This window comes from Parambassis ranga, chromosome 8, assembly GCF_900634625.1.
Source record: "Parambassis ranga chromosome 8, fParRan2.1, whole genome shotgun sequence".
Taxonomy (NCBI): domain Eukaryota; kingdom Metazoa; phylum Chordata; class Actinopteri; family Ambassidae; genus Parambassis; species Parambassis ranga.
This window is the reverse complement of record NC_041029.1, coordinates 9,301,893-9,325,197: the sequence shown is the minus strand read 5'-3', so window position 1 is coordinate 9,325,197 and position 23,305 is coordinate 9,301,893. Positions and strand designations below refer to the sequence as shown.

General features: G+C 43.0%; 1 protein-coding gene across 1 annotated transcript in view; it reads left to right on the top strand.

Moving 5' to 3' along the window:
* The first annotated feature begins 275 nt into the window (after positions 1-275).
* Positions 276-23,305, top strand: part of shank1 (SH3 and multiple ankyrin repeat domains 1) — a 36,255-nt gene continuing 13,225 nt past the window's right edge. The window contains exons 1-14 of the mRNA XM_028411648.1: positions 276-773; positions 8,435-8,638; positions 9,254-9,325; positions 9,657-9,765; positions 10,927-11,081; positions 11,763-11,930; positions 12,735-12,851; positions 13,016-13,093; positions 13,581-13,647; positions 13,896-14,065; positions 14,754-14,875; positions 15,007-15,155; positions 16,411-16,521; positions 17,059-17,134. Coding sequence (XP_028267449.1) covers positions 276-773; positions 8,435-8,638; positions 9,254-9,325; positions 9,657-9,765; positions 10,927-11,081; positions 11,763-11,930; positions 12,735-12,851; positions 13,016-13,093; positions 13,581-13,647; positions 13,896-14,065; positions 14,754-14,875; positions 15,007-15,155; positions 16,411-16,521; positions 17,059-17,134 — 2,096 coding nt within the window. The remainder of the gene's footprint in view (positions 774-8,434; positions 8,639-9,253; positions 9,326-9,656; positions 9,766-10,926; positions 11,082-11,762; positions 11,931-12,734; positions 12,852-13,015; positions 13,094-13,580; positions 13,648-13,895; positions 14,066-14,753; positions 14,876-15,006; positions 15,156-16,410; positions 16,522-17,058; positions 17,135-23,305) is intronic.

Sequence of the window (23,305 nt, the reverse complement as noted above, 5' to 3'; positions counted from 1 at the left end):
GGAGCCTGAATTAAAGGCACAAGTGGGCTCATTTATACATAAGGTGTGAGTATGTCATCAAGCGGTGAGGGTTAGAAGTGCTGCATGTCTGTAAGAGAAGCAGTCTGTTCCCATAGAGACCAGGGTTTATTAAAGCGATGCTGTCTAGAGACTTGGCCACAGAAAACTTTCTTCTCTTTCTGATTGTGTCTCCTTTTCATTCCTTTCCTTATATGCAGTGTCTCTCTGGGAATGATGGTGTTGCCACTGTTGCCGCCCTCCCTGTCTCCATGACGATGCCATTCAGCCCCCTGTCCAGTGACGAGGAGCAACAAAGGATGCTGGGAAACAATCGACATCTCTATCCTGGGGCAGAGGACGAAGAGGAGGAGGAGGAAGAGGAGGAGGAGGAAATGGAAGAAGATGAGCGTGATGAGGATGGGGAAGAGGAGGAGAATGGTCAGCTGGAGGGAGAAGAGGAAGACGATGAGGAGGACATGGTGGAGGAGGTCAGGCGAGGTGCCCTGTCACGGGGCGGCAGAGGTGAGGGACACAGGCAGTCAGGCAAAATGGCTGGACGACCCACCGGGGACCGACAGATCCGGTCAGGGAACCCGGGACACACCGCAAACCCCTACTCTTCCAACCCTGGACCCACGCACCAACAACAAGCCAATCAGATACAGCAGCATCAGAGGAGGCTGAAGGATCGCAGTGCCAGCTCTGTGCCATCTGAGGACGCCCACATTGCCATGATGGTGTTCCGCATCGGCATCCCAGACATAAAGCAAACGGTCAGTGTCGCCACACACACCCACAGAAACATTCTAAGACAGGTTTACAAACATGAAAGGCTTCAATCTTGCCTTAATTTTTTAATGCACATATGCGTCTGCAGTCACCCTGACATCATGAGCTTTATCTGAGCGTGGGCCTGAGACTCAAAATGTTTAACAGGAAGCCTGTACTGCAGGTGAGGGCTTTGAAAGATTTTGGCAATTTTATGGAGTCTAAATGCACAGCAATCCAGGCAAGGTATGGATCCACATTCTTTTCCAGGTCCAATGACTTTATAGTATCCACACATTTTCACAGTCCTTTTGGGGTTCAGTGCTGTTATACACTTGTTCGACCTGCTGCCATTTAGAAAAAAGTAAATTGCTTTTTAAGAGTTTATTTGTTAAAAAAATCACATAAGTTTGAATTTTGGCATCAATTTGACACCACACTAAGCCAGCTTTACCCACAGATAGAAGGATGCCATCATGACACCTTCAAAAGAAGAGTTCACTGCCTCAGGACTTCTGCACAACATTGATGTCTCCGTACTGACTCAATCAGAGAGTGGAGTTAGGAGGGAGGGAGCTCTTTTTGCCATCTGTGCCCCAGGGCAATTGTCTCCTAACCCACTCAGAAGTAGCAGTGACAGTATATGTGGTCAGTTCAGTCAAAAATGTGCAGAGATCAAGACACTGTAAGTGCCTGAGGACAGGGTGGATAATTCTCTCTCATGCCATGGCTTGCAGAAGCCTGAGAGAAGTGCACATACTTGTCAGCAAAGCGACTGATCTGACAGGGAGACATTCAAGGTGACCCAGCTGCAGAAAGAGAGAGAGAGAGGCACACATGAGCAGTCAGGATACATGAATTAGATTTTAAAGACACTACAGAAAGGAAAGGATGCAGGTAGAGTCAAAGAGAGTGAAGCTGGAGTGACACAGAGTCTAGCTTAATGTTGCCAAAGAGCTTTTAAATGGTGCAAAAAACCCTGCTGTGAAAAGCCCTTTTTCAGTGTGACTGGTTTTAAGAGGACTGTCCAGAATCACGACGGTGATGGTCTGCCATCGCTCTCCACTTCTCCAGGTGCAGTCTTACATCAGATTGGTGCATCAGAAGTGTGTCTATATTGGCTTCATGGGCTGGAGGTGCTGTTGCTTCCATGTACAGGATGACATTCACCCACACTTTAGCAACACACACACACATATAAAGCAGCCACCGCTGCCAGACGCCCAGGCATTTCTCTGTCTAAGTCCTCCTCATGTTTCTAAGATGAGGATCTGTTGAGGTGAATCATGAGTAGAAACACTGATAATTAAATTATGAAAAGACTCGTGGATGTAAGGGACTGAGGCTGCATCCAAAAAAAGAGAGAAAAAAACTGAAAAGGTACTCTTAGAAAAAAAGAGGCAGGTGTGCACTAGATTAAAGCTGAACCAGACTGCTTTTGTGTTTGACAAACAGAAGGCCGCCACGTTCCTCAGCCATTAGCTGTCTCCTTTTTAACGACCTCACTGATGTGTTCATTGGTGGCTTTAAAAATCATCAGCAAAGAGTGAAACTGCAAATGAAATAAATGTATCTGTGAGAGCCTTTGTCTGTGTATCCATATTTTATATTTACCATCCCAGCACACTACAAATGCCTCACTCAACGCTTTTTCCTCCCTCTTGCTGCTGTGTGATTTATTATTGATCTGTGCATGGGTGTTTTCAGCAGTGTGTGGTTGTGCGCGTCCAACCCTAAATAATTCACTGCTGCCTATTTATTCTAACAAATCGCCATCAAAGTTTAATTGTAAAAAGATGAATAAATGGAAAGGCTTGGGAGGAGAATGCTCGCTCATGCTCGGGGGTCAATAATTTGCTAAACAGTCACATGAAGACAGATGGATATAGATAGAGGTAGAATGTAGAACTTAGAAATGTGTGCAGAGAGAGAGGGGAGAGAGACAGGAAAAAAAGATGGAGGCAGTAGATGAAAGTACAGAGAAGATAAAGGAAAATGAAGATGGATCAAAGCAGATAGAAGGCAGCTGAGAGGAAGGATCGAGGAGTTAGAGGTGGATTCAGAGAGGGAGGGAAGCAAAAATAAATAAGAGATTTTGGTTGAAGAACAATGTTTGACTTCAAGCTGAATTTAATGTTAATTATGTGTTTCTTTACAACTGAGGATATTCACAGAGCTTAAAATTTACACTTAGCATGTATGTGGTTAGCCCTGGATTAAATTCTTCATTCAGAGGGTTGGTTTGCTTCCATCACCTCCACAGAACAGGGTAGTAACTCATACATGTGAGTTAGTGATGGTAGTAGTGTGGGGCCACACACAATACAGTGATAAAGCCTCCTGGGTTTACCGCTCTGATTTACACATACATAGCTTTTATGTCCTCCCTCTTTATTCACAATCAAGCTCAGATATGCACCTAAACATAAACATAAACTACTAAAGAGCTACAAGATATACTGACCCAGTTTGTATTGTCTTACTCTGCAAAGTTGTGGGGTTATAACCCAGTGTCATCACTCTGACATTTACTCTGTCCCGATTCATCATCATCAGGCCATTTTCCACTTTCAGTCAGTCACCATACACTTCATGCCCTCAGCCCATTCATTCAAAATCAAACCTTCTGATGTTCCTTTCTTGTTTCCCTCTCCTCCCTGTTTCTCTCACTGGTTTCAGGTAATATCACTTTACACTCCCGGTGCATTAGGTCTGTTCTGCATGTCAGCTAATTCACCTACAATAAACTCGTAATTGTCTGTTAATTGTGTTGTAATGGAGATAGGAAGTGACACAAGTGCAGACAGTATGAACTGAGGGATAGGGTGATTATGAAGTGATGAAATAGAAACAGCTCTGATCAGAGCTGTGTGTGTCTGAACTGATGCAGTGTGATCACAAGATTGATCGACGCCAATTTGTTTTGATATGGCAATTGATGTCATGGTTCCATTGGGGTTACACTTGAGACTTGGTGCTAAAATTCCTTAATAAAGGATTGCTATACAGACTGTTCAACATGTCCGCAAATGCAAGCACTTAGCGGTACAAAGTGCTGTTCTGAATGTTCCAAGCTCGCCTTTCTTTCACAGAAAGCACTGAGCTCTAAGGCTGAGACTCAAACCTGAAATACATTTGTGTTCCTGACAATCTGAGAAACTGTCTTCACATTTTTTGTGTGAATTGTTTGGGAGACAAAGACAGGCAGAGAGTGTTTAGAGGAACCATCTGAGGTCCTTTCTCCCAGATTTACCTTTGCTGCTTGAATGTAGAGGTGTACAAGCACACTGTGGATATCTCTCTCTTACTGTCACCGTCAGTCAAAAGTGAACTGTTGGTGCACTGATGCTGACAGAGGGACTGGGAGATCTTTCAGTCTACTATATTTGTCAAGAGAGAATTTGGAGCACAGACATAAGTAACTGTGTTTTGTAGTTGTGTTTTTCATTGGTAGGTCAGTACTAGAATGTATTACTGAAGTGAACCAGATCCCTTCGTTGTACAAGTCGGCATCTAGGACCTTCAGAAAGTAGTCCAAAGCAGCAATTAGGTCATCATCACTTTCAAAATGGTAGTAGGTGTGAGGTGTGTAACCAGATGTCAAATCCACATTCCAAGATGGAATGGAATAAATGGCTCTTTTGCATTGGAACCCCACCTCTGCTTCACTTCTCAACATTTGTTCTGATCCTCTGTATTAAACTGATGGCTGATAATGAAGGAACATTACCTCAGTCATGTGTATAGCACCAGTCAGATCTGTGTATCACAAGTTGTTCATGTGATACTGTCTCAGCGGGAGGCAAAGGCAGTTTCGTTTGCAGGTTTATTAGATTGTCAGACTCACATACATTTAGTGGAGTTGGCATTCGCCTGCATAGTGCATTTTAACAGCGTGAAACAAATGAGCTTTTCTTCACTGTTTGGCTTGAGCTGAATCCTTGCAAATTCTGAAGTATATAAGCAGCAGTCCCCAGGCATACACACATATACTCATATTCCAGTTAAGACATGAGAAGCACTTGGATTTAAAAAACGCAGAGTCCACCATTGCTCTCCACAGCACAACGGAGGTTTATGTTAATGAAAGGAGGCTAAAAGGTGAACAGAGGGTTTGAGATAATGGGAGGGGAATATGGGAAGAGGAGAGGGAGGAGGGCAGTGTCTGAAAGTGAAGGAAAGAAAAAGAAGACAATAGAGTGAGAGAGAACAGGGCAGGGAAGGAAGGACCCTCAAAAGAAATTAATTTGCTCTCCTTCAGATGGGGTGTTGAAGTGTTTTAGAGAGAGGAAGGGAGTGTGAAACAGTAAGACAAGTTAAACTGTGACATGACTGGCGTGTGTGTGTTTAACAGGAGGAGGGGGTTATTTCCCCATAGGTCTCATTAAAGGCTTCACCCCCACCCTCCCCGCACTTGGCCTGCAGAAAAAAAAAGACCAGAGGGACAGAGATAGAGACAGAGGAGTGACGCTTAGTTCTGCCTAGATAAGTGACAAAACTGTTGCAGAAGGATGGAGAGAGGGGGAAGCAGGAGGGAGACTAAGATACAGGCAAGGGAAGATAAAGAGCAGCATGGACAGAGTGAGTGGGTGTATGTGAGTGGGAAAGTGTGATCACAGCTTTAGAAGGCAAGACAGAATTTTTGGTCTGCATAATGATAAAATCATGAGAGAAACAGGGAAGATAAAAGCTGTATTAAAACTTTAATGTACAACTGCTATACTGTAACATCATATGCACTTGTATGTGCACGTCTTATAATCAAAGCTTGTGAGGTTTGGTCATAATAATCTGGATAAATGCTTGAAAAAGTTACCTGAGGTGCAATGACAGAAACCTGTATGCTAACACCTTATCTAATGATGAAGGATCTAAAATTAATAAAAATCTGTCTGAATTTGTAACTGATGATCTAATAGAAAAGTGAAATTCGCAGAGATGTAAATGCCAAAGAGCTCTGATGGGCAGAAACCAAACAGTGTTCATCCTCAGGAACATGCATGTGAATGAGCCAAATCTCATCTGCACACAAACAATCAGAAAAGTGATGGTTAATCTTATTACCTTAGTCATTTTTAAATGAAGATTATATCTACACTCTATACAGCACTACATTTCAGAGGGTAGTATGGTACTCTTTAAGATTAATAAAATTTAATAAATATGAATTCCTAAAAATGTGTATGCTTCGGTCACCAAGATGCACTAAAAATACTGTTTACAGAACACTTCTGGCAAACTTTTTAAAAAAATATCCAATGTTGCAACACTTGAACCACAAAAATCTCAAAACTCTCAAATGAAAAAGTGCATCATGATAAGAAAAACTGGAATAACAGCAGCACAACAACACATCAGGTGCACTGACACAGAATAAATGGACTTCTTTCATTACCATTGCTGAGGAAGCCCAGATTACACAGGAAAATAAATTAGCCATTGAATTTATACCTTATTAAACATCGACAGTGCACACGCACATTTCCTTTTCCACTAGAGGGTGCTGCACACACTGAACTGTGACAATTAGAGAATGTTGCAGTGTTTTCTGTGCTGTGTTACTGCTTTACCAACAGTACTAAACATTTCTGCAGTACATGGAGGATCGGTGGAAAAAAATCTGTTTACTTAACCAAGATGCATTGCAAAGGTCTGATTAGGATGATAAATGTGTGATAAGCCTTAATTGGCTGGCCAGTTAGAAGCTGGAGGATCAATCTCCTGGAGGTATACAGATCAATAAGCAACATGGCCACCTCAGTATAATCTCCAGGCCTTCCAAAGCTCAGCACAGAAGCAGAGCCATCACTGATTTTCTTTAGATAATTTCTAATGCTGTTGTGGCTGACTGTGGGAATGTGCTTCCTTCTCTCCTGCTGTGATTGTAATTCGTTTTTGAGTGTTTGCTTGCTCCCTTTGATGGGACTGTAAGTGCAGTGTGTAGGCTCGTGTGTGCAAAAGCTAATCTAATACAAACAGACACACCTCTTCATCCCCGTGCTCTCTCCAGCACTCAAAATCTTAGACATTCCCCTCCCATTTTACTCTGCTCTATTTCGCCACGCTGCTGTAACACACACGCAAACACACACACACATAAACCCCTGCACTCTGATGCACAGGCTCACACACAAGCACACCCTCCCAGTACCCTATCTCCTAGGGAACACGGGTATGTCTCTATGGCAACAAGCAGCTTGCTCCACTAATGAACCGGTTGCCATGGTGACGAGGTTGGCTGTGCGAGAACGGAGACACTGAATAAAATAGAGGGAGAAAATGTGATGTTACTCCTCTGCACAAAACCCCCGTGCAGGGTTTTTATCTCCGTCTTTGTAGGACACACACAGAACTGTGTGTGTGTGTGAAGAGATTAAGATGAGTGACAATGAATGAATGAATGAAGGTTCAGTGGTTTAAAAAAAAGTGTGCTAGAGACAGGAGCTCATGCAGTAATGCAGTAAAAGAGGCAGGGATCCCTGCAGCTGGCGGCACTCTGCATGGGCCAGTTTTCCTGCTGCTGCCGCCTCAAGGTCAAAATGCAACCCAACTCTACTCTGGGCAAGAAGAGAGAGAGAGAGAGAGAGAGGGATGGGATGGGATGGGAGGGGAGCGGTGCCAAAAACCTTCTGTCAGCCATCTGTGTAGTGAGTTACGTTCCACTTTGCTGACTGAGCCTCTGAGGCATTATACATTTGGCCATTCACAACACCACTGGAGACACTTAAAGCTGCACCAAACTGACATTCATATCCTCTCTGCTAACTGAGGCCACTGGGAATCACCCAATTACCCTGCTGCTGTCTCCCCCTTCTGGTTTAAGTGGAAATAGCTTCAGTGGGCTGCAGTCAGTCAGAGCATCATCCACTGCTACAGAGGTGTGCTGTAGAACAGTGCTTTCAAGCTGCAGGGCAGGACATCTCAACAGCAACAGTTTTGTAGGAGATGACCTAAATAATCCTCTGCTACACTATATTTACACAATATAAAGATCCAGGCCACTGTTCCCACAAAATCATTCCACCTGTAATTTACTGGAATATTATTCGCAAATAGTAGCATAAATGGAATTTTAAATAAATCTGTAATTTCTCCTTCATTTTCATGTTCAATAATATGTAATGGTAATGTGAAAACATGTATTATAAGCTTAACTAAAACGTATTTACAGACATTTTTCATCTATATTTAAAAGTATTCAAATCAGTACTTTGCTTGTCTCCACCTCTATAGAGGTTGCACACCTAGTGGCGTTTCTCTAGCTGTTGAGATGGTCCTCCTTTCTGCAGTTTCTCCGTCTCTACAGAGGATTTGCTTTTTTAAATCAAAGCTATCCTCTTAGTCATTTGCAGGGTCAGCTGCATCTATTTAAAACTCAGTGTGCACGATGAGTGGTTTGAATGTTCTCTCAGAAAATACTGTCTCACTGTCTTTGATTATAATAATAAAAAATGTTTGTCTAAGAGGCACAAGATACGAGGTGACCTCAATGAAGTATCTAGTTATTTTTCATTAAAAAAGATGCAACTCTCTAATTTACTCTCCCCTTTATGCCTCTAATGTGTAATTTACTCTGTATCTACTAATTTTTTTGAGTAAGAGTGTTTATTCCTTGATGTTTCTCATGTTAACCAATTAGCTGTATGTGCTTTGGAATCTCCTGCAGAAATGTTTGCGGTTTAACCCAGATGCCACCGTGTGGAAGGCCAAGCAGCAGGTGCTGTGCTCCCTGACAGAATCCCTGCGAGATGTCTTGAACTACGGTCTGTTCCAGCCCGCTACGGATGGCCATGATGCAAAGTTCCTGGAGGAAGAGAGGCTGCTCAGAGAGTACCCACAGTCCTTTGAGAAAGGAGTGCCATATTTGGAGGTACTTTTCCGGTCTTACATTGACACAGTTAATTGGTAAAAAAAACGTGATGTAGCTTGTGTGTCCTCAAGATGTCACTGTTGTGCAGCAACTTCTCAAGTGATTATAAGTGATATTTTGATGCTGAAATTCCAATTATTGTTGTTTGACTTCAACTTTGTGTCCAGATCGAGAAAATGATTTCATTCATGCATTTTAAGTAAATCTAGTCTTACTGTCCCTTATGTTCTGAAAAACAATTATTTATGAATGGAGTTTTGTACAAAGACTTTAAAGGTATCACACAACTATTATGTTTCCCTGATCTGTTCATGCTACACTCTCTAATCTCCTATCGAGTCTGTACAGTCACCCTCTTTCATCAGTACCCACTGGAGGATCTAAACGGTTTTTAAAGCTGCTGTGAAGCCACACCGTCCTCTTTCACATGTCTTGTCTCTCACTGAAGTAGAGGGAGGACGGGCTTGTACAGCAAACTAGATAAAGCTGCTTCTCTGTACAATAAATCTGCAGGGCCCATTTTGTGAATCTAGGCCAAAAGCTGAGAGAATTGAGGACAAAGGCCTTCTGTGTTAGGATTAACTCTTCGTTTCTCTTTTTCTGTCTCTGGTTTAGTTTCGTTATAAAACCAGGGTGTACAAACAGACAAATCTAGATGAGAAGCAACTGGCCAAACTGCACACGAAGGTATGAAAACTGTCCTGTTGTCTGATACGTTGAGATGTGTGTGACATTCATATAAATATACTTGTTGAAGGTGAGGGAATGAAAATCAATATTGTACAGTACCTGTGTTCACCAATAAGCATGGATTTGTGTGCATTCCCCTGTGCAATACTTCCATTCATGCACAATGCTCTTAACTGTGCAGTGTATTATGTTGCTCGGACGTGTCTTACAATCTCACCTATCTAACTGCACCAACATACTGGAATAACATATATCAATACATACTATGGACACAGATTGAGTGCTTATTTTATGATGTATTTGGAGTTGTTCTCCTCTCCACATACAGGCCAGCCTGAAGAAGTTTATGGATTACATTCAAACCAGCGCTGTGGACAAGATGGCCAAGTTCTTAGACAAGGGCCTTGATCCTAACTATCAGGACTCTGACACTGGAGGTAAGGAGTCCTGCAGGACTGGAAAATAAATTTCCTCTCCTCTCTGCTTAGCACTCCTCCCCTCTCCAGCCTCGTCACCAACAGAGCCAACGTATATTCCACCTGAGGCGTAAACTCAGCCTCCCCCTCTGTTTTCTGCCCTGAGCTTGTGCTATGTGTTGGCCTAACACTTTTGTGAGGGATCTGAGCCAGTGCTGTTCAAAATTTGTTGGCATTTCTCAGATCCTGTTAGTGCTTTGGTGGTGGGCAGCAGACGGCTCATTTACAGTTTGGGTGTGCTGCTCTGTGTCGTTCCAGCTGCTCTGGGAGCAAGTGTCAAAACACAAAACACAGGCTGTCATCACGGGTGTGAAACACAGTCCCAGCGCACAACACAGGAGGGCAACAGAGAGCTTTGGTGAACCCAACACACTGCTTCCAAACCATTTATATCAGGTGGAATATGACTCTGTACAAAAACCTCCGGTTTTGATCTTTTTCAGGAAATACCTTAATCATTAGGTTTATTTTTAGCACAGCTGATTAGAGGTTTAAAGAACTGACAGAAAATGTCAACCATGGCAGTGTTAAGGCTTGATATGGAATGTGCTTCTGTGGCAGGTCAAAGAGGTGATCCAGAGCTGGGACAAACATATCCCGACCATTGTTAACCCTTGTTTACACTCGATCTGTCCGCCTCTATGAGCCTCACAGTGAATGAGAACATTAAGCAGTCCAAGTCATCCTGACATGGTAACTCCAGAGATGGTTTAATCAAAACATTTCCCCAAATTATTTGTACCTTCAATCTGCAGAAACTGTTTAGAGATAAAAGTGTGGTTTTCTTCTTTGCCAAAAAAATGTCTTCCTTATTTTTACTGGGAACACTTTAAATGTTTTTATTCTTTTTGCGTGTCCTGGAGCTTTCTTGCTGACAAGTGTAGGTGACAAAGCAGCTGTTATTCTGGAGTTTCTTTGATGTTTAAGGCGATGGCTGCACTGGTTCTGAAAAGCTTTCTGAGTTTTTTTATATGGACATCCGACAGTTTTTTTTGAACCACTTACAACACAAATAACCAGGGATTTCATGCCATATATCACATACTTTGTATGTGTCCAAAGTAGAAGCAAAATTAATGGCACATTACCAACTATGTGTCTGCCTCTGTGTGTGTTCTTCAGAGACTCCCCTGTCCCTGGCAGTGCAGTGTGAGCCAGGTGGAGGTGAGGCCATCCGGGTCCTGGTAGATGGAGGGGCTCATATCGACTTCCGTGCCAAAGATGGACTCACACCGCTACACAAGGCTGTTCGAGGCCACCGCCATACAGCCCTGCTGGTAAACATTCTTGCTCTCATTTGGCCTTTTCTAGAAATGATGTTATTTAACAGTAAAAAAAAATAATAATGAGTTTTCATTTCATATGCCACAAAATAAAAAAAAAAAGAAAGAAAAGAAATCAGCCTACGTTGGAGTTTATATTTATCTGCAAGATGGATATTTGCCCTGAAATTGATACTGTATTGTCCTCATTTGTGTTGCCGTATAAGTAAACAAGACTGAACAAACAGACCCACCCACTAAGCGATCCATACCCACCCACACACAAAATGTATGCGAACAATTATTTTATTCACCAGCAGAGAAAAAAAACATTAACATTCAGATTGCTTGGTTCTTAAGGCATGTGGCACATTTACATTTGAGGCGTTTATCCAGGATTTCAGCCCCTGTATTTCCAAGAATGCAGGTTCAACCTGTAGAGGAGAAGCTCATTCAGGGGGAGGTAATTGCATGTGTTGCATTGTTAGAGGTCTGCGTCTCCACAAAGAAAAGATGCTCAGCTAAACTGCATTTTAAGGGTTTGCTTGAATACATAATTTCCTCCTGCCTGAGGGGTCTGCGTGACCTCTCGGAACCTCTGGCTATATGTTTTCATTGTAAATTCCATGAATATTCCTCGACTTGAATATCACTAAGAAGGTTTGAGGGTGAGTTTTGTGCTGCTTGGCTCTGCAGGTTCTGCTCTCTCTGGGTGCGTCTCCAGATTACAAGGACCGGCGAGGGCTGACGCCACTCTACCACACTGTGCTGACAGGGGGCGACACCTCCTGCTGTGAAACACTGCTTTACCACCGCGCCAAGCTTGGCATCAGGGACGAGAACGGCTGGGACGAGACTCATCAGGTAAATGTGTGGAGGAAATCCAAAGAGGGTCGTTAAGTGAGCGTTTGCATAGATTTTACCTTACAAATGAATGCAAATCACCTCCTGTGTGAGTGTGTACACTTTAATACTAAATTAACTATTCATGCTTGGACAAAGTCTTTTATTAAACCGAAGGCCAGTGGCCTAATTTGTGTCTATTTAAGGGTTGACAAATGAAAGCACCAGAAAGTCCCTGTTGTTGTGTGGATGCATCAATTTTTGTAGTGTACTCTGTGTTCCAGTGTGTGTCTACGTCAAAAAAAAAAAAACATTCATGCCATGAAATGCTACACGTCTCACACTTCATCCTACCCATCCTGCTTCTGTGGCCTCATTTAACAGCTGTGAAGTGGACAGGCAAGGCCAAGAGGAGAAATAAAGGTATCAGCCTTATTCATCTTTGTGTGATCACAAACACTTCATCAGCATCTGTCCCTGCAGCTCTGTGAGCCAGCCATCAGCTTCACAATGTGTGTGTGTGTTTGATGGGAGAGATCAACTTATATATGTTCAACACTGATGCTGACGTTCAGATTGGATCCACAACCAGTTGGTAAAATTTAAAGCTGTATATTTTTAATATGTGAAACTCTAAATCTAGAATTTTTTAGGTTTTGTATTTATTAATATGTTGATTTTACACTTTAATTAATGGATCTCACATGTTGTTCTGTCAGGGGGGTGTTAATCAAATCTGGTGTCACTTATAACCTTAATAACACCTCCTTTGTCTTACTCTTCTTTCTCTTTTCCTCTCTCCTTCACAAATCTCTTCTTTCACAGGCCTGTCAGCACGGCAACTCGCAGCATCTGGAACACCTCCTCTTCTACGGGGCGGATTCCTCCTCCCAGAATGCCTCTGGAAACACTGCCTTGCACATCTGTGCTTTATACAACAAGGTTAGAGTGGATAGTAAATGTCAGTCTATACATTAAAAATGTATTGAATAGCTCTACCTGTTTTGCTGTTTCCAGATCCAGTGCGTGCTGTGAACAAATGATTTGTGAAGCTGTAATTGTACAATTATTGTTTTCTGCATTAATCATTGCCGTGTTTGTTGCAGGAAAGCTGTGCACGTATTCTGCTCTACCGGGGAGCAAATAAAGACACAAAGAACAACAATGGGCAGACCCCCTTTCAGGTAATGGCTGAGCGCCTGGCTGCATAATTATGCGTGTTGGGGTGGCTGTATGGTTTAGTGTCTCATTAAGTTAACGTAGCAGAAAGTGCCAGGCCCTAATTTCACTTTAAACCATTCTTGCGCTGTGATGCACACAGAGGTCCCAGGTGGCAGGATGGCATGTGACCCCTTCATCTGGATACGTTAAGTCTGTCAATGCAGAAAAATGCCAGCTGAGACAGTCTTCTGTTTTCTCTCTCATACAAACACACAGACAAACAACAGAGATGATGACACGGAGAAGGCTTGGAGATTTGATGGGTTGTGGATGTGGACTCACACAAGGGGGCTTTTGTTTTAGAGATAGTAAAGGCAATCATCGCCAAATAACTAGACTTTTATTTTGAAATGCAGTTCATCTAAATTTTAAAAATGCCTTTAAAATTAGATGTTGTACATAAATGAATTCAGTACTTAATTATGTGTGTGTGTGGTGTTGTTTCATCAGGTGGCTGTTATGTCCGGCCACTTTGAGCTGGGAGAAATTATTAAAAACCACAAGGATATAGACGTAGGTAAGTAAACAGTATAATGTGTGGTCTGATATTTTACTAAGCTGAAATGAAAAACAGTGGAAATTTAACCTTTTTTTCATCGTTGCTGAGATCCATTTAGCGCCATGACAGTGAGCCAGCATGCATAAAAGCAGGACCTTGACTGAATCAGTTGAAAAAGGGAGTGAAAAAAACATTGTACTGTATTGTAGAAGTAAACATAGCAGCATAAAGAAAAAAATGATTATAGTTACTGTCCTCTCTCGCAGTTCCCTTTGTGGAGTCTCCAAAGTACGCTCCTCAGAGGCGGGAGAGCACCCGGACTCTGACAATACCCCACCCCCATCCCTTCCTCCGGGCCAACAGTGACAGCAGCATGAACTTACCTGACTGGATGGCCGTACCCAATGCGCCTGGCACCAACATTGTCTCTGTGCAGGTTACTGTCTGTGTATGATGAGTTTAAGAGTTTAAATTCACACTTCACACATTTTAGCATAAATGCTATAAAATACACAGCAAGTTTAACAAAGAACAACATCACCTGGGTTCATCTCACCTCACACCTCCCAGGTGGTTCTTGCTGTGTTGTTTAATTCTTCATTTGGTTTCCAATAAGAGAAGAGCAGCTAAGGGCAAATTCAGCTTTCCCTGTAAAGCTGACAGCTTGGAGAAATGGTTAATGTCCAGAAAATTAATATTTCCACTTCTCAGGTAGAAGGCTGAGCAGCTTAAAAGACTCACACAAAAAGAGATAATAGAAGGTAGTAGGTGACCTTTATCAACCTCTAGTGGTGAACACTACTAATTGCAGCACATTACCTTTATGAACAGGTACATGTATTTTTAGTTATTATGTGCACTGGTGCAACAAATAACTCATCAGCTCACATTAGGTTGAAAGCCCATAAACACACAAAATGGGACATTGTTTACATGCTGTCATGTTTTATTCATGTTGACATAGTAACTTGTAAACCTACATGTTTGTATAGTTTAAAATGAACGTAAATGTATTTAAAATAATAGAAAGTCATTGTAATATCTTGATCAGATTGCATGTAGCTGCACGCCACACATGGATGTTCATGTAAACAGATGTATCATCATCATCATCTTTCTCTCAGGGTTTTAAGCATACAGGAACCCTGCGGAGCTCCAGCAGTCCCAGAGGGGCAAGAACACGCTCACCTTCCCGAGGAAGGATCGGAGACAAGGAGGACCGGAGCAGGCAGAGTCGGAGACAGGGGTCAGTAAAGGACCTTTCAAACTTTGTATCATTACTGTTGATAGGAACATTTTATTATGTCATAAATTAAACTTGTCAGTTTAATCGAGACAAGGTGACATACCTCCTTTCCTTCTGCTCATCTCTCGCAGGCCTGCCCCCGCCACCACTACTGTCCAAACTGCAGGCCAGCGCAGACGCCTCTACAGCGCTGTCCCAGGACGAGTCTTTGTAGCCACCCGAGCACACTCTGCACAGGGAGAGAGAGAAATCAGTTTCAATAAGGGAGACAGGGTCAAAGGTGAGTGTACAAGTGTTTTCACATCTCAGAGTTCATGTGTTTACTGTATGTGTGTGCAGCAGCATTCTGTCTTTAATGTAATTTCAAGGTGTCCTTTTGGTTACTATGTTTTTTTCTCACCTTGGAATAACATCTGATGTCTCAAACTCATGGAAAAAACATACATGTGCAAATGAAATAATTGTCTACATCCATCAGGCAGGCAGCTTGGACATGCAAAGCTACAACACATACATGCTGTTGTTGTTTCTGTGCTGTAGCCTGCCTCTGTTTTAGAGTTTGGCATCACACCAAAGAGTTCCTTATAATATGTGGGTTGCTGACTACAGGGGTTTAACAATTACAGAGGTGAGATTTAATTAACAGCTTTTAAGCTAACACCATTTAGCTAACTGATACAGTCTTTCGGACACAAAGCCAGATGCTGCATCCCCAGAACATTTAGTGTTCTACCTAGCATTAGCTAATACTACACTGGCAAATATCCAGCAGCCACCCAGCCACACCATTGGTAAATCAATATCATTATCGTGTGAGATTCTCCCACTTGTCTTTGTACTGGCCTGAGCTATACATAAGCTGCTGTAGAGTAGTTAAAAATCTGTACGGCCTTCTAAGTTGGTACTGCAGTCATTTGATATTCACTTAAACCTGCAGATGTTGAGCAGCTTCAGCACAACTGCAGATGGATGGACTGCTGGAGGCTCACATTGTAGCTGTTCAGCACCCCTTGAGGAAACTGTCATTCTAACAAGACTGAGCCATCAGAGAAAAGCCGAGATTCACCACAGCCAGCTGGATTTGTCCTCTAGGGACCATGAATATCTGTACAAAATTCTATGGCCATCCACCCCACAGTCGTTGAGATATTAAAGTGTGGATCTCAGGAGATGCATGTTAACAGCTCATTCAGTCTCTGAGGCACATCAGCACTTCAGATGAGTTTGTTAAATGGTCATGTCCTAACATGAGTGTAAGGTCTCTATATATGTTTGTATTTAATGTCTGCAGGTATAAATATGTGTGTGTTTGTGAGTGAGTCTATGGTGTTGCCAGGTATGTATGTCTTGGTGAGTATGTAGGAGGTTTGCATGTCTGTCTGTGTGTGTGTGTCTTTGTTATTTCTTTCCTGTTTGTGTAACTGTGTCTTTTTGCGTGTGTTCATTTCTCGTTGGCATTTGTGTATTTGTGTTTGTTGGTGCGTGAAGTATCGCCTCCTTTTGACATGCTGCTCCTTCCTGCCCTCCACGTCTAGTGCTGAGCATTGGCGAGGGCGGGTACTGGGAGGGGACGGTCAGGGGTCGCACAGGATGGTTCCCCTCTGACTGTGTGGAGGAAGTGGTGCTTCGGCAAGACAACCGATCAGGTGATCACCACCAGCCGCACATGAGCACACACATACACATGCATATTCAGAGGAAGACTTAATGAGGAAAAATCACAGCATCACGTCCTACAGTGAGCTAAGGTGCAAATAAAATGCTATCATGTTACCATGGAGATTCACTTCATGGTGTTTGGATGTATGTATTATGCAACAAAATGAGTTATTGTTGAGTGTATAGGATAAATTATTTCAACACAAACGAAAGGATTAAATAAGACAAAGCAGACGTGTTTGCAGACTCATGGGCATGAACCAGAATATTACTTGAAAATTTGACCTGATTCTAAACATTAAATAAACAAAGAGACAAACATTAAGTCGCACTAATATCACTAAAACTTTTCTGAGCCTTTAACATGATACAAACTGTCCAAAGCCACTGATTTTTATAGTGACAGCAGTCATGTAATTGAACTGTGACTGCATCTACTGCATTGCAAATCTATTGCATAAGCCATGCAAATAGAGTTAATGTGGGTCTGACCCTGCCGATCCTCCTGTCATTTTGTGTTTCAGAGAGCCGTGGAGAACGAGCCAAAAGGCTGTTCCGCCATTACACTGTAGGATCCTATGACAGCTTTGACGCTCCCAGGTAAGAGCTCGTCCTCGTGCAGTAATCTGAATAACTGCCTGTTGGTGTGGACATGCTCTTTAAGCTGCGGGGGCATGGAGGAATTCTACAGGCTCTGATTGACAAAAGAGCCATTTAGATGCTCCAGCTGCCTGTTTAGTGTGATATTAGGACCGGATTGATACACGAGAGTGTCCTGTCTCTGTTTAAATGAAGGGTTAATCATGACCACCATGGCAGCTCTGCTCAGGAAATGATGGGTTCAGTACTTTGCCAAAGAGCACGATGTGACTGGTCCATCCTCCCAGGGGGTACGGAGATTCAAACTGACAGCCTTTTCATCGTGACCCTGCTGCCTCACTGTTTAGACATAGAGCACATGCTGGCAGGGGATTTGTTTGTATGGTAACATACTGTATACATCTACGCTGATAGGGTGATTCATGAGTAGAAGTGATACTTTGATATGTGTGATGTGATGTGTTGTGAGTGACTCATACAGTAGGATGACGATGTGCGAGGGTTCACTGCCTGCAGTGAAGACTCTGATGCTTCTGCTTTTAATGCAGGATTCACCCTGAAGGTCGACGTTTACCAGTCATGTTTTGACTAGTTGTTTTTGGCTGGATGTAACCTGGGCAGACAGGCAGGGTTTTATTTTTTGGGAGAACTTTAGAATTTTTGTCCTTTTGTGTGTCTGCTTTTCAGTGGCACAGAGCTGCTTTGCCAGGTTGCAGTTTTTTTAGGGTGGATCATTGATGCTTTCAGACCACTTTGATAACTTTTGATAACCACAGTGTTATGAAATCATCCGATGATGATTACTGCCCTTGATGACCACGCAGTGTTGAGTAATGCATATGTATAAGTGTATCAATGGACCTGCCACACAAACAGCAGCTGATATCATTGTAACAAAAGTTATTATGGTTTTTGTTGGTACTGCTCGTCATCCACCCACAGCGACTTAATCAGCATCCGGTCTTATTCATTCTGACAGACATCTTTCAAGTTTTAACATTATAAAACTTACTTTTTTAAAAGTATGTTTTAATCCTCTCCTTGCCCTGAGGTCTGAGAAGCAGCAGATTGCACAAAAGACGGCCATCTTTATGACTGAATGATATTGATCACTCACATTTAAGCAGATAAAAAGCCATGCTCTGTTGACAAGAAAGGATTATGTCACACTTGGCATTTTTGTTATACAGCATAGTTTTAGTGTAGTGTGGTTGAGGAGTCATTTCACCTGAGGCTTTTCTCGTGCGTCAAGTCGACTGTAATCAATTGCCCCCAGAGACTAACTAACTTATCAGATAATTTTCTCATTAGTCTCTCATTAACTCAGCCTAATGTAATACCATAATACCATGCAAACACACACACTGTAGAAATAAAACCATCATTAATCACATGTATTATTTATGCTAAATCATGCTTTCTGCCTGTCTCCCCCTCATCATCATCCTTCATGATTACTCAACTTTTACTGTACGCGCTGCATTTTTCTTTGTATTTCTCCCGTTATCCCTCACTCTTACAACACACACCCACACAATCATGCATTATTAACAGGCCTTTCATCAGTAGTGACATTTCATGCAAGCGACACACTCAACCATGCAAACTCACACACATATGTTTGTACACACACCCTAGCACACACATCATCGATAATTAAAGCCGCGTTGCAGCATAGACGGAGCCCGAGACTGTTGGCCAAGCGTGCAGGCGGGGCTGACTCAGAGCCACCCTCACACGGGCCCACTTTCACAGCCTTTATCGCTACATGTAATATCTCGCCTATTCCTCCTTTCATCCCTCTATATTTGGCCACATCTCCTGACCATCTCTACATACCTCCCGCGCTTTCTATTCATCACTGCATCACTTACCCCCCTGTACTTTTTAATTTTCTTTCTATCACCCTCCCTTCCCTGTGGTGTCTCCATCTGGAGGTCAGACAGTGAAGGGCACTCTAAAGGGAGAAGAGATACGATGAATGTAGACAGGCATCCATGCAGATGGAGGGAAAGTGCAATTTTTGTGCATGCAACAGGAGGAAAAAGCAGCAAGAATGATGCCTTAACGCTGTCTGGATCAAAGCAAGATGAGTCTATGAATGTATTTCTAACACTATAAAACACCTGCCGGTCAGTGTCTGACCCTCCAGAAAAGTTATTTCGTACGTTTTTTGTAATTGTATTTATTTTTTATTGTTCTTCTAAGTTACTCATAAATTGTCACCTCCTCTCCAACCAGCTGCCTGTTATTGAAAGCTGGATATATTTAGTTTCCTGAGGTTTACAGTGCAGGACACCAGTCAGTCAGATGAATTACATCATCTTCATAATGTGGTGAACATTATAAAAAACCCAGACTTGGGGATACTTGTGTGTCTTTTCTCACTGCTTCCACTATTTCTCCTTCCTCTCCGCCCCACCCATATCTTCTCCCCCTTGGATGACTGTATTAATATTTCACACCTTTTTTCCACCAGTTAGGAGAAAGTATTTTCAACTATTCATGTATATTCTACAGTGAGCAGCATCCAATCTGTGTAGCTTTAAAAGGGACATTTTAAATGTAACCATTGAAAAAAATCCTCACTTATCTACAACTGATATATAAAGAAACACTGAAAACATTGTTTCCTCAACGACACAAACTTTTAAAAACAATTTTATAGTCTACAATTTATGTTTAAGCATAAGCAACGAAAAGAAAAATGGGCTCTACAACTCAATGCTTTAACCTAGAAATATATGAGTGTTTTTACGCCACTTTCTATGCTTCATTAGTGTCGGCATCAGCTTTTTGGCAGTTTTCTATATGATGTATGTGAAAAAAAACAAACAATTTTTTGGTTATGGCCTGCTGACTCATGGCTAAAATGAATAATAATAATTCACTTAAACATAAAGCAACTAGTGCATGTACAGGTATAATTATTATGCTCTGTGTATAACTGTGTACAATAAAAAAACTAGGAGCTTATTGCACATAACACACATTGTGGGCAGCAGTGGCTCAGTGGTATAGCAGGGTTGTCCAATAACTGAAAGGTTGGTGGTTCACTGTTGTGTGTCCTTGGGCAAGGCACTTTACCCGCATAGCCTCCAGTGTACTCACTGGTGTATGGCACTCTTTGCTGGGCTGCCTTAAGCAATTTCCCCATTGTGGGACTAATAAAGGTTTCAAAAAAAAAAGCTCTCTGTCTCATTGCCACAGATGCACAGAGCAACTGTAAACAGTCTGTACATGCTGATGCCCCTCTGCCGGCCCACATGAGACCGTTTTTGGGCCAACAGTGGGTCAAGTAAGGACGAGCAGGCACGTAGTTTAGAGAAGAGCAGCAGCACCCTGTTAAACTCTGCGGCGGTGCTTTGTCTTGCCATATAACACATGCTACGTGTCTTATATTTACTTTTGTATATGCACCATGTTTGAGGTAACTGTGCCTGAAGTATGCAGAGAGTGCGTCAAAGAGTGTGTGTTCAGGTTTGTCCATAGTGTGATACATTGATCCACACACACACACACACACAAGCTATAGGGGACATATTGTACAGACATGTAGATGAACATAAACACACAGTCACATGGACCTTCTGTCAATGTTCGTTTCCTCCCCCACCCACTTCTCTCTCTCTCTCTCTCTCTCTTTCTCTTTCATGCCCTCTCTCCCTCATCACACATGCATGCACACACATACTGTACACACAGTGGTAAAAGCCTGACATGCAGGGAGAGAAACAAAAAGGCAGAGATGTGAGGAGAGAGTGGACAAGAGCTCTGATCGTCCTCGGATGCAGGAGGGAGGCAAGAGGATGAGAGAGGGAGGGAGAGGGAGAGAGAGCAAACGTAGAGAGGGAGGGCAAGCCGACGGAGGACAACTTCGACATACATGGAAGGAGGCTCTGACTAAGAGATGATGTGAGTGTCTGTTCGAGAGAATCTGTCCTCTCTCTCTCTCTCTCTCTCTCTCTCTTTCTCTCCCTCCTCCTCCTCTTCCTTCTTCCGCCACTCATGTGCCAGCTGTTTCTCTGTCCTTTCTCCTCTTCCTGTCTGCATTGATGCCCCCCCTTCTGTTGCTGTACCCTCTCATTCATGCTTTGTTTACAGCAAATGTGAGAAGAGAGAGAGAGAGTGTGTGTGTGTGTGTTGAAAAAGAAGGGGGTGGGTGAGGTTAGTTAAGTGTGATTTAAAGCCACATGGGGTCAATAACAGCAGGAGGACAGCAGCACCAGAAGGACCTGCACAATGTCAAATTTACTCTTATGAGCCAATCAGATTACGTATATTTGTATATTTGTGTAATATGCCATCTTATCTTTTAACATTATGTCATATGATGATACCTTTCCACTCATTTGAGGGGCCTCTATCTTCCTCCTATTGCAGTATAGGAAAGACTTATCTCAGTCACATCCATTTTTATGAATGGGAAATCATGACAGTGATAAATAGGTGGTGTGAATACTATACTTATAAACTATAGGAAGAGAAGGAGTGAAGAGATGGAGGGAAAGAGGAGGAGAAGAGAGGTGGCTGTGTGTGACTGCATGAATGCTGGCATGTCTGGCCTGTATGTTTATGTATGAAGCCCCCTGTGAACAAACCCAATCACCCTCTCTCTCTCTTTCTCTCTCTAAATTACCTCATTTCTCCCTCTCCTTTTTAAGCCACCTTATTCCCCTTCCTCTCCCCCTCCTTTTCTCTCTCTCTTTCTGTGTCGCAGTCACAGCGAACCATCTCCATCCCTCACTCTCTCTCTCTCTCCCTCTCTCTCTCTCTCATTCCTCCTCTCTCTCTGTCTTAAGTATGAAGGGGCTGGGAGAGCTCGGCCCTCTCCCTTTCCCTTCCTCCATCTCTCTCTCTTCCTCTTCTCCTCCTCCTCCTCCTCCTCCTCTCCTCTCACGGCTTGCGCTCTCTGCTGTCTTGCTGGAAGACGAGAAGGAGAAGGAGCAGGAGAAGGAGGAGGAGGAGAGGGAGGGGAGGAAATGGCGATGGGGGCATGCGGCGAGGAGGATCTCTCCCTCTCCCTCTCCCTCTCTTCTTCCTGGCCGTCGCTCGGCCCTGTGAATAGGAGCGTCTGGTTCATTTACAGGTACCTGCCATGGCTTTTTATACCCCCCCAAATACCCTCCCCTTCCTCACCCTCTTCCTCTCTCTTGCTCCAGTTGCCGGGGGAGATGGGGGGGTGCATGCATGTGGACATCATGGATGGCAGGGCAGGATCGATTAGATAGATTGACAGTTGTTACAAAGCGTGCTTATAGACAGATGTGTCTGATTGCGAGAGTGTGTGATGTATGTGTGTGAAGACGGACGGGAGCCGATGCTGCTGCTGCTGCTGCTGCTGCTGCACAGCCCCGGTGTATGAGCAGTGCAGTCGTTGTGTGTTTCACTGTGTGAACATGTGTGTGTCGTTTTCTTTTTCTCTGCTTTGAATCATTCTCTGAACAAATGTCCTCCAGCAATGCTGCACCGGCAGACAGGATGCTTGCTGCTTTAACTGATGCGCAGATTGATTGCGTGCATGCATGACAGAGTGTGTGTGTGTATGTATGTGTTCTGCGTGCATGGATGCCGTGTTTGTTGTTGTCCATCTAAACCATAAATGAATGGCAGACAAATTTCTTTTCCCCTCTTGGCTGGATGAATGCATGTGTGCTTGTATCCTGTGTGATGAGTGGCGTGTTTCTGTATGTTTACTAGTGTGTGTGTGTGAGAGAGAGAAAGAGAGAGAAAGAGAGCGAGAGAGAGAGAGAACAGTGCACGGTGAAGGAGTTTTAACGATGCAGCATGCATGACAAGTTCCAGCTTCTTTCTGACACCTCTTGCTTGGCCAGACCTGTTTAATGCCTTGGCTTCTTACCTATGCAGTATGAGACACACTGTGCTGCATTGTCCAGCTCAATAGCTTTCTGATGACAACACCATGTCCCAGGTCAGTGGCTGGGTCCTCTGAAGGATGCAGCCCTGAGCCTATTCTTCCTGTCTAAATGAGAAAGAGTAGAATATCACAGAGGCTTACAGCAGTTTAACCAGAGTATTGTCTGTTTGATGCTGGCTTCAATGCTTTTTGCAGTAATTGTCCTTGTCTCATTCACTTTCAGATCATGTAAATAATTGCATCTCTTATAATATGATACAATATTATCACTCAGCTGCATTCACTTTTGAAAT